Source organism: Limulus polyphemus, unplaced genomic scaffold, assembly GCF_000517525.1.
Source record: "Limulus polyphemus unplaced genomic scaffold, Limulus_polyphemus-2.1.2 Scaffold960, whole genome shotgun sequence".
NCBI classification, from domain to species: Eukaryota; Metazoa; Arthropoda; class Merostomata; order Xiphosura; family Limulidae; genus Limulus; species Limulus polyphemus.
In genome coordinates, this window is record NW_013666570.1 from 47766 (window position 1) to 60296 (window position 12531).

A 12531-nucleotide genomic window follows, 5' to 3' on the forward strand; every position below is an offset into this window, starting at 1 on the left:
GAGTTAATTAACTCACTAAAATTTTTCACTTAAATGTATAGAAGAGGGATAATACCAACAGCTAAAAGTTTGCTTTTGTGCTGATCTTCAAGAATCCTAAATCCATGGGTGTGACCAGTACAGATCTTTTAGCTTGATCAGTCACAACTCAAACATATTGCTAGAAGTAATACTCAATAGAATTAAACATAACTTTCAAACTGTCAAAAGAACTAAAATTCTTTTAGAAGATGTCAGTGCATGCGAGAGATAAAATATTTTGTTTTAAGATGTTAGATGCCATAGAAGTGCAAATCTTTATGTATGCCTCATTTATGTACAAGTTCATTGTTTATTCAACAAAGCTGGTTTTCTGCATTTATTAAACAAAACCATTATTATGTCTTTTCAGATCTCACCACTGATGGAATATATAGAATAAGTGGTAATTTGGCACAAATTCAGAAGCTCAGGCTACATGTTGATCAAGGTAGTTTTTTACAAATACTTGAAGAGTTTTCTTAAATGTACTGACAACAATATGTAGTTAGTGGTAACATATTTAATTTCTTTTAAACATATTTGAGTTTGCAATTTATCATTTTGATATACTTTACATCAGAAATTTATATTGCTATGTATAAGTGCTCAAGATGATAAAAAATTTAGTTTTCATCTATTAATAAATTTGTATTGCTGTAAAAATATTCTGAAGGTGGTAAAATGGTAAATGTTTAAAGAAGTGAAGGTCTTAATTTAGTACATTATCATTTTATAGTTTTTGATCTGTATGCTTTGGTGAACATATGTATCTATAAGCCATTTTTGACAAAAACTGTGTGTGTGTGTGCTTGTGACTGGTGAACAACTAGACCAGTTTTTACTAACTCCCTCACACCCATCTTCTCTCTGCATTCAACAGGCATGTCAGGTAGTAGAATCTAAGTATTTAGGGTTTATGCATAGTACTTATGAATTGATTAGTTTTCTCTGTTCCTCTGTGCAGTGTTACAACTAAAACATAAATATTATGTATGAAGATGTGTGTTAAACTTTTAAGATATAAGATGCAACTAAAATCCATTGCATATACTTTAATCTATGTTTCAGATGATTATTCCATCCTACAGACAACGGAAGATATTCATATACTGACTGGGGCTCTAAAACTTTTTTTCAGAGAAATGAAAGAGCCTTTAATACCAGTATCTACTTTTAGTCGATTATTAGAAGGTCTTGGTGAGTTTGTTAATGACTTTGTGTTATTAGACAGACAAAGTTCTGGTGAATTGGTAAACATGTTGGCCATTTAATATTTTTTACCTGAACATGTACAGTTTATGTGAACTTAAATATATCTTCAGTATATTGGGTCTACATGCACATGCACTTGAAAATATCTGCTGCTTATTTACAAGCTCTGGTACTGCTCACTGTTGTAAAATTCATCTAATGTTGCTTGAATGATGTTGGAAAAGCCATATCATGAGTTTTACTAAACAAAACCACAGATAATAAAAATGTTTTTCATAGTCTGATGGCGTATCAAGTTTCAGTCAGTTTTCCATGTCTCATTGTAGTGAGAGTATAGCTAGTTTGCTGTTAGATGAGCCAATCACTAGCTTGTGTTATTTCAGGCATAGCTGACTCTCATTCTATTTATCAATTTAACTAAACAGTCTTTAAATATTTAGAACATTTTATGATTGGTATGTTTGTAATTTGATAAATGAAATTTTGCATTTGTTTTATAGGTAAAATTACTAATGTAGTAAACAGCAGTGGTGGCCTAGCCTACATTGTGTTTTCTGTCTAGCAGATCAAAATGTTTTAATTAAATAAAAATACTACTTGTAAATGTCATCAGTAAATTTTAAAAAGCATAATGAGAGCATTCTAATAATGTACAAGTTTATTTTGTCATAATTATTTATTAGTATTTTAAAATATTAAAACACTTAGATGATACACTACTCGTGTTTTTTTTTTTTTCTTTAACTTAAAACTGACTTCCTAAAATAGTACACACTTATGCAGTATAATTATGATCATGTAGCGAGTAATGATATGTCAGTTTATTCTTAGCTAAGCTTATTGGTTAAAAATATAACCATGTGCTTTTTGTAAGTTCCAAGAGTAGTGATGTAATAATACTTGGTATTTAAAGTTGATAAGATAATTCTTTGTGAATAAATGTTCTAATAATAAATTTATTCAACTATATCACTTTCAAGGAATATACAAGTCAAAATAAGTGCGAACACTGGTGAAAGTAAGTAGGCTTAACATCTACAGGTATAGTGATGTTGAGTAACTAAAAAGCTGAACCACAAAAAGACCAGCAGAAGAATGACTAAAAATAATGTGGGACAGGAATGTCGAGAGCCAGCATGCCCCCCCCCCTCTCTCTTTTTTAACATTTTCAAGAACTTATTAAAAAGAAGGTCCTAAATTAGAACAGCAACGAGCTCATAAACCAGACAAAATCATAGCTGCAACCGTTTTTATATCACAGTATAAGCATAAAAACAAATATCTATTAAATCCATAATGTAACAAATACATATTAATTATTACTCAAATTATTATTTCAGTTGTTGTTAATGTATCAAGTGTCTAAATGCAAAGAAAAGCCAAAAACTATGGTTTTTATCATTAAATGAAGATATAGCCTAAAGATGCTTTGCGGGCTTTACAGCATAAACAGGTTTCATTCGCCAGAGCCTCTGGGCAGTTGCCCCCTCCTGTCGATGGGCCTGATGTAGGAATAGATATAGTAGACCTCTAGTATAATTTATTGCATGATTTAAAAACCTGTTCTCAGAATGTGGGTGATAATGAATTTCAGATCACTTTGAGACAGGACAGATCAAAATATTTTTATCAAATTACTACTCCTACATATCCCATACAGTCTTCATTAACTTGAAATAAGATGGGTTAAACAAATTCAATCAGTATGATAAAATATTCCAATAATGTAAAGAATGTATCAACTAAGATACCATAAATATTATCTACAACTCATTAATCTGTGACTTGTTACTATTTTATCTACTTCCAGAAATTGAGTTCTGGCTTCACACTTCATTGTTTTTTCTTGGGGCATTTTTGAAGCTTTATTAACATCACAAAGTTCCCATGCATTACTGAGCAGTAGTACACAAGTTTTATTTGTAGGCCTATAAATAATGTAGTTCTTACCATTTCTGGTTTCTATAATTGGACTACATTGTTTTATATATATATATATATATATATATATATATATGTGTGTGCGTGTGTGGGTACATGTATAAAAATTTGTTGTTTTTCCTTAAATAACCTACTATTAGAACTATTCATATTTTGTTTAAAAATAATTTATATGGCTCTGGTATTAATAAAGTCAAAAGTAGTAGTTTTGTGTAATAAGTAAGAATGATATTCATTGAAATAATTTTTGAAACTAGGACTTTTTTTTTGTCTTAAAACCAAAATTCTAGACTGTCATATACTTTGTAAAAAACAAACAAATATAATTTGTTGCACAAGGAATGGAAAAAATTATTAAACTAAGAAATTAATAACTGAAAGTATTAAGTAGTCTTTTTTTTTTACTGATATTTTTGTTAATGAGAAATATGAAGTATTTACTTAAGATCAATACAAAATTTATTAATTATTTTCTTTTTTAAAGGAAAGCAAACTAAGGAAAAGAAGTTAGCAACTGTCACTGAAGTAGTTCAATCTTTGCCAAAACCTAACTATGAAACTTTGAAATTTTTGCTTGATCATCTACTCAGGTAAAATATATTTATTTTCCGTGATAGTTAAAAAGAGATATTTTCAAAAAAAATAAAACTTGTGAATTTATAAATTTAATGTGGGCAGTGTGGCTCAGTGGCTTCATGCTTTGACTTTGTCGTTGAATGGTTACAAATTCAAGGCTGGCCCTCATCATGCTGTGATGTCCTTGAGGAAGACATTTTATGTGTACCAGTTTACCCTGTATGATGGATACCTAACTGTTAGCTGGAGGTTAACCTGCAATGGACTGGCTTCTGGTCCAGGGGGAAAAGGTCACCATTCACATCCATCTGTGCCACTGGAACTAGAGTTAAAATGCAATGGCCTTGTAAAGGCATAGCAAGGATTCGTTTTTTCATTTTATTTATAATTTTAGCATTGTCTTACTTCTAATCTTTAGTTCACTGGGCTGTTTGTTACCTGTCCTAGATTCAAGTTATTTTAAAAAGTTTCTTTTGAATTATTCTTTCCTTAACAATTAGATAAAATTTGATTAATAATAATACATTTTTGAAGCAGACTGACTAGTTTATCATTTGCAGTAAGTTAACAGCTCTAAAAGTAAGGTACTTCTAACATATTTTTTGTGTATTTTACTAGGTGTAATTTGTTATATACAGAGGAAAATTCACATCATTTTCTGTGGTACTAAAATAAGGATGATATCCTGTGTCTTAGAACATATGGTGTTTTATATGGTGATCTTGGTTTCCACTGTTGGATGGAGGATTTTGTACAGTACACTGAAGTCGGTGTTGTTCTCTTCTTTACATGCTTTCCAAGATCCTGCTTATATCTGTGAACAATGACTTCCAAGGGTCTGTTTGAGCAACCCAAAGGCACAGAAGTCCATGGAAAATGCCTGTAAAATGCTATAGCATATAGTCCAATTTGCATCTTGCAGACAAACTGATATCTTGATTTAGATATGTGGCTGGTTGCCTTGTCATGGTGGAGCCACACTTCTGTTGACATCCCATCTGTAAAAAGATGCACTTAGTCATAGATAAGTGGTATCAGCATGTTAACCTGATAGTGTATAAATAAGAAGGTATTTATCTCTACTTACTGTGTGTTTAACTTGCCATTATAACTGTAACCTACAACTACCATAAATCCTGTGGAAAGACTTGCAGTATCATCATGCCATTTGTAAAAAGATATATTTTCCAGATTTTTGCATATACATAACTAGACTTATGTTGCATCAATTGTAATGACTTACACTATATTTAGCCCTTTTTACATGTTAGAATTTCTTACATGCTCTTATAGTCACATAATAGGATGATTTCATGTAAACAAGTCTTTTAATGCACTTTCAAATCACTATTACTTTGATTGAATTGTAACAAATGGGCAGGACTTATCTGTGTAATTATTATTGCTCATGAGAATGACTAAAGGGCAAATTAATGGGATTTTCAATGTCTTTTATATCTATATAGCTTTATATTCCTAAAGGAAATTTTATTGTAAGCTTTGTAGCTCAGTTTTTTATTTCACTTCACCTTGCTGCATACATATTTGCACTATTTAAATAGTAGTTGAGTTTAATAAACTTTCTATAATCTTCATTTAAAAGAGGGATAGTACCTTTCTATTTTTCTGTTTCTCACCCATATATAAGCTGAGAGATAATGGCATATCTCTGTGTACAAGCTTTGCATGCTCTTGTACAATAATTAAATTTAGGGTTTTTTATTGCCTGATTATGAAAATGGTGCTGAAACATGATTGGGTTTAACACAGGTTCTTGAAAAGTACTTGAATTTCACTTTAGTTGGTCTGAAGTTTTCAACTCTGTCTGACTGAAAACAGGTTTGTTTGTTTTTCCTTCATTAAACATGACATAACTGTTTTTACCACAGATCTTGAAAGTAATCACTGAATGTTCTGTGCAGCATTATAGTAACTGCTTAACAATACCTGACATCTGTCTACTGTGTATATAGTGTAGTGCAATATCTATTGAAAGTATAGGCAAGTCCATCTTCAAGTGCTTGTGGTCATAAAAGTTTAAAAATAAATGAGCCAAGGAGTTCAAAGTTGACTAATATAAAGCAGTTTGTATGGACTTGGGGACAATAGTAGAATATACTTTGAAGTCACATATGTTTGAGTTTGCATTTATTTTTTGAATGAAAAACAGATTTTGACAATCAGAATCCAGTACTGGAGATATAACCCACTGAAATGAAAGAGGAGACGTTAAAATCCTTCACAGGTAAATGTAACAAGTATACTGGTAACACCAGCACGTATATGTGATTTTATTGCCAAAAACGATGTGTTGGAGGCTAATATTAATCTTAATTATCATTACAGCTATGGAAAAAAAAATAGTGTGATGCCATTTCTAATGAATGCAACAACTTTGTGGAAAACATCCGAACATTTGTATGAGACAAGTATGTCATCTTTAAAAACAACAATGTAATATGCTTGATGAGCTTCTATCAACCTACACGAAGATTGATGAAAAGTTATCAGAACTGTATGAAATAGTAAAGATGCTGCTTGTATTATCACATGGCTAGAAACCAGTAGGAGTTTTTATCTCAGTAGTCTTTATTGGCAGTTGGAATGGTGTGTGATCATTTTACATCAGTGGGATGAGATCTCAGTGATGACATTACAAATCTATTGCTTGTGTCAGTATCAATGTCATGATAAAAATTTGAACTTTACCTTCAGAAACAAAGTGATAAAAAAAAAAGTGAAAACGAAATATATGTTGTAGAAGAAATAACAAAAAGAAAGAAGTTAAAAACTACTCAGGACATAGAATCCTTAACAAAATTAACAGATCTGTTCTCTGAGAAGTTGGAAAACACTGGAAATCACCTTTGTCTTAAAATAAAGTATAATTAGAAAGAATGCAAGGTAAAAGAAAGAACTGCTAGAAAAGTGAAAGAATGACAGAATTTTAAGATTTCTTCACTTAAACAATATCAGTCCATATTGTACATAGAATCTAGGTCCAACTAGTTTGATATTATGTGTTCACATGTTGTTTATGAATACAAATTTAATATGTCAAAATAAAATTTCATTGCTGACTTTCAAATTCCATTTTTTTTAATTGAAAAAATGCCATAATATTGCTTTATAGACTTTCAGTATCATGGATTGAAAACCTGTTTAGTCTTATATATTAGTGAATAATTAATATCTTAATATGTATGTAAAGAACTTACTATCACTTGATGCCCAAATGTTCTGGAGAAGTCAGATTAAGGTTGGGAATTTAGGGATGAAAGATTCTGAAGTTCCTTTTCTTCCACCCTAGATGTTTTTGTGATTTGCAGTTAAAGAATTGCACATCATATTTAATGGAATCGTAGGTTGTGCCTGTTACGGCTAATTTGTTCTGAAGTTATCTTAAAAAAAAACAATAGTTGGAAAAATGTTACATTGGCTTTAAATTACCTTACAATAGACTATATATTAACGATACATTCATAGTTTTTTAATCATAAAGCCGTGTTAATGAATTACTGTGCCATTCAAAAAAGTAAGCAGCCAAATATAAAGTTCATACTAAAGCACGAGCAAAATTGTGGTTTACCTTTCTTGGATATATTGGTAAATAAAACTGGCATATATCATAAGCCAACTTTTCCATGGGTATGTGCTCCTTTTCACAGTTTTCTTCTTGCATGAGGGGTAGAAATAGGATTAGTAAGGGTCTTTGTAGGAAGGATGAGTATTTTGGTAAATTGTTGAGATGCTTGCTAGGTAGAGATCTTGAAACACTTATATTTGCATGCATAAAATATTGTACAGCAGTACAAATAAAGAAAAAAAATCGCTTGATGCCCTTCACCCTGCTTTTATTTTTCTGATAGTGCAAGTTGCCAGAGGGAATGTTGTCATCATAAGGTTTTGAACTTTTCATTACTTTGTAAGGTTGAATAATATCATTCAAAGTCTACCCAAACATTATTAACAATTGCCTACACCTCACAATGCTGCATTTCTATTCTGATTGATGAATACTCTACCAAAACCAAAGTGCAACATACTGAGCTTGTATCATGTGAAGTTGGTTTAATAAACATAACAGTGACTTAAGCTATTTCTCTTGACTAACACCAGTATCGTGTCTTTATTCAGTGGAGTATCTATGAAATGAATATGAGAACATCTTATTTCCCACTGTAATTCTCTGCTACAAAATTTACTCCTTGACGAGTGGTTTATAATCTTCTGATACTTTGAAATCTAAGTTGCACAGTTATCATGGCAAGAAGTGTCCCAACCTAACATTACATTTAGGCTCCTAATAAAATGACCTGTCAGTGTATAGATTTTACTTATGAAAAATGTATATTAGTCACAAGTAACAAATTATTGACTGACGTGTTTTACTTTACAAATGTGAGTAGCATTACAAATACACAACTAAGACAAAAATAACAAAATTAGGAACATCAGTGAACAGCTTTGCATCTTGATTATAGAGAGAAAATCATAGAATTGTTAAGAACAGTGAATAGTTAGTTATTCAAATTGGTGAAACTTTTTTCAGTTTGCACTGTGGTAAATTGAAAAAATACAGGCTATGGCACTAAAAAATAGCAGTTAATAATTAATCCAAGTAATTATCACAGACATTAGACCTGCATAGTTTTAGGTGTGGTTTCTGTATTCGATTGATTTTCATTTATTAGAGCAGAATCCTTCTGATTTTCAGAATTGAACTTTTATCATATACTTTGTTGCAGTTAATAGTACTCACCACCTGACATTCAGTGGACATAAGAGATAGATCTGATAGTTATTCCTGTCCTATCAAGGACTGAAGATCATTTTTATAATTATTATTTTAAGTTTACTGTGACAGGTGCATCAATCCCTGATCTTGTGTCCTTCACAACTTTTTGTTTTTGGTGGGAACCCATTTCATCTGATCCTTATAATGCTACTGATTCTTATAATTGAATTTGTTTCTTTTCTATTCTGCAGAGTCGAAAAGCACCAACAGAAAAATTTAATGGACATCCAGAATCTAGCAATTGTGTTTGGACCAAGTCTAATGAATTCTGAGTCAAACAACATGGCATTAGATGTAATGCAGCAGAACAGAGTACTTGAGTATTTACTTCTGAAGTTTGATCACATTTTTTCCACTCCACTAATTTACTAATAAACTTTAACCTGACATGCTGAAGATCTGTTTTTGTAAGGATTTAGCAAGTGCTTCCATTTGTTTGGTTTAATAGATATATAGTAACTGTGTAATCATTTACAAACTGTTTGTAATGAGTGATATACCTTGTATTTCATTGATTGATCTAAATTGTATTACACCATGAAATTCATTCTTGTGTATAAAATATGTAAAAGGTTGAAAATTCTTGTCCATGTTTTGCGATGCACAGAGGTAACGCATTACAGTGTATTAACGTTGTTAGTTGATAACCACATTTTCATGATGATAGTTTTTATAACAAAATATTTTCTTTGGCAGCAAACATTTTAGGTATGTATAGCAAAAATTATATTTAAAAAAATTGTTTAAACCTGGTTGCAGATTTTGTTGATTTTTTGTGAGTTTATATTAAGGTTGCACAACACTAAGAAAATAGTTTGTTTTTGAATGTCTCAAGCCATCAACTGTTTAAATTTTATTTGGTTATTTTCTTTCTTAATAGTTTTAGTTAAAGAACTTTTCACTGACAAACAGTTTTAAGAAGTAAAAAAATCATATATTTTTGCAGCTTTCTTTTACTGTTTCAAAACCTCATATCATTATTATATTATCAATACATCCATATATCTTTCAGAGGTTCTTGTACATTCAGTGTTTTGGTTTAAAAAAACGTTGGCGTTAAAAGGGAAAGTTTTTTTGTTCTGCATTGTTTTGAAACAACTCAGAGAAAAAATTGTAAATGCATCTTATAGAGGATATGCAAAATGTTACATCTCATTTCATAATGACAAAGTTCTTGAACAAGGTTTTTATTAATAATTTGATTTTTCTTTTGGTCTTTAAATTAACTTCTTTTGTTTTTTTGCTTGATGTTTTTTGATTTGTTGTTTACTTGTTTTATAAACTACAGTTGAAAGACAAACTTTTATCCCTCATATGGGCTTAGCAGTTATAAATCATGGAAGTTTTCATGTAACTCACATTTATTGATGTGCTAATGGTAAACTAGGGTTAAATTTGTAACCAATAAAGTGTGCTTGCATGTGTGTGTAAATATATATACTTAGAAATGAAAACTTTATTCCATATGTGCACAGTATTAGTTTGACTGGCTTTTTAACAAGAAAAGCTTTGTTTTAACTCTTTTAAATCCATAATTGTTTGCATGTTCTGTTGCATTAATTTTCTAATAATTATCACCATACCTTATAAATCATCAATTTTCTTAATTTTGTGTATAATAACATGAACTGGATTAGTTTTCAGCCAAAGAGACATAAAGTTTATCGGATGCTGTCACCATCTAATGGGTAAATCAGGGTTTTTAGGCTAGATGCTGGAAGCATCTGCTCAGGTTTGAGGATTTAAAGATTTGTGTCCTTACATAATGCTGTGAAAATTGAATTAGATATTAAGTGCTCATATACTTTCAGGGACTGGATCTTTTAGGACAAGGAATCATAAAAACATTAACTTGTCAGAAATATTATTTTTATTATTAACTATAGTTTTGAAACTAAACATTCCAAAGTTTTGTAGTCACTTTTAAATTATATCAAACTATGTTTCCTTTATTAGAAGAAGTATGTGCTTTGTGTTACATTAAATCAAAACAAAAATATACCAAGTGATATGTATAATGTATTCTTTTATTGTTGTTTTTTGGGCAATAAATAGGTCAGAATGGTTTTTACCTTGATGTTTAGAATTTGCACCTTTAATATTTTTAAAGATGTTAATGTTAATAACAGATTTTCAATTTTTTCATTTTTCAAACATTTCTAATTATTTTTAAATGAAACTTTAGAGAAACACTAGCAAGTGGTAGACTTCCTTCATCAGAAGTCAAGTGAGAAAGTACTCAGGTATATTAAAGTATGAGTGATTTTTGTGATCTTCTAAGCCTTTTCAAATGTGGATAAAAACTGAGTAAATTGTTCAGATACACACTAAAAGTATTATCATCATTACTGTTCTAATACATGTAAATTATGATATTAAACTGCTGTCAATTATTGTAAGACACTGAGACATATGTTCTCTTAAATGTAAAATATGTAATGAAACATGTTTTATTGCATGTTAATTCTTATTATTATTTTGTATTAGAGATTTCATATTATTATGATCCTGGGTCTAGATAATGTTTGAGCATGAGTATTTGTGACATTCAAAGTATTTAATTTTATAATACATTATTCATGAATTCCCAGAAGAACAGTTAATCACAATTTAGAAACCTTTAATGAACTTCAGGCAGGAAAACATTCTTTTAATTTGTTTTTAATCAATTGATGCAGATATGTTGTTTGTAAATATTATGTTTATGAATGGAAAAAAATTAGAACAAATTTCTTTTTATTTGGTATGCTAAAGTTTATAAGTAGTTTATAGAAGTATTCTAGTCAAGAATGTGGAAGTTTATTGTAACAATGTTAGATTCATTGTAACAGATCACAATATAGAATATTTTAGTTTGAAGAAAATACAGTGAAATTTCTTAATATACTAAAGTACTTGAAAATATTATTGTAATACACAGACAAGTTCTTGAAAAGGGGGTTGTAATGCAATAAAATGGAAATGCACTAAATAGCTGAATCAGACATTCAGTTCCAACTACCATATGTGGCAGTGCTTTTTGACTATACTGAAGAATTAGTAAAATGTTGCCAGTGTTTTTTGAAAATTGTACATAACTCCCTAATTTGATGTATTGGAGTTTGAAGATGTTCCTGAAAATAAAATTTATTTTATGACAGAGATTAGTTGATTCAACATCTATAATAATAATAAAAGGGCATGTCTGTGTGTGTGTGACCATCATAGCTCCAAGAGGAAAGAACCTAGAAACTTAAAATTTTGCACACATACTAAGTGGACCCTGAGGGTGTGCACCTTGTTATTATTACTTATCCATGTGCATGTATCTTTTTAATGAGGCAAGGTAGTGAAAAACCACATAGAAAAGAAGTACTTCCTTATATTACAACTCCTAATATATAGAAAAGCCAGTGCATTTTGGTGACAATGCATTCCACCAATGGCTTTAATGCAGTAGCTTGGGTTCTCTCTCTCTCTCTCTCTTTATATACATATATATATGTGTGTGTGTGTGTGTGTATGTATTTTTGATTTTTCAGCTCAATAAAAGTACAAAATCTGGTTATTGACGAATAATTAATGCATTTAATTAAAGACTAGAATAGTTTGAATTCGACCTACCATATTGTTCATAAATTGTACCTTTTAGATAACCCCATAAAAAGAAATCTGGAGGTGACAAATCAGGCGAATATAATGGCCATTCCATATCCTCATAAAGAGAAACCAGTCACTGTTAACCATGTTAACAATTGTCAAATGATTGAGGAATTTTACGTTCCTGAATTACACAAACAGTCTCGATGAAGAAATGGAGATATTCGTATGAGAACACCGATTCCAGTAGGACGGGACAACTCTTCATACAGCCAGGGAAACAAGGTGTTACTTTCATTAAAAATTCCCAGACTGACTGATTTCTCTTTATACAGCTCTAGCTAGAAAGTTTTAAAAAATTTAGGGGGTTAGAAAAATTATAAAAATTGCTGTAAAACAAAAAT

At 30.4% G+C, this 12531-nt stretch overlaps 1 protein-coding gene across 8 annotated transcripts in view; it reads left to right on the top strand.

The window, feature by feature from the left end:
• Positions 1 to 11687, top strand: part of LOC106461439 (rho GTPase-activating protein 15-like) — a 55133-nt gene extending 43446 nt beyond the window's left edge. For 7 of the 8 annotated variants that reach the window (XM_013921259.2, XM_013921262.2, XM_022388415.1 and 4 more), the window contains 4 exons: positions 392 to 469; positions 1090 to 1218; positions 3659 to 3764; positions 8740 to 11687. In XM_013921259.2, coding sequence (XP_013776713.2) covers positions 392 to 469; positions 1090 to 1218; positions 3659 to 3764; positions 8740 to 8920 — 494 coding nt within the window. In that variant the 3' untranslated portion in view covers positions 8921 to 11687. The remainder of the gene's footprint in view (positions 1 to 391; positions 470 to 1089; positions 1219 to 3658; positions 3765 to 8739) is intronic. The other variant, XR_002610977.1, reaches the window with a different exon arrangement.
• Positions 11688 to 12531: the final 844 nt, after the last annotated feature.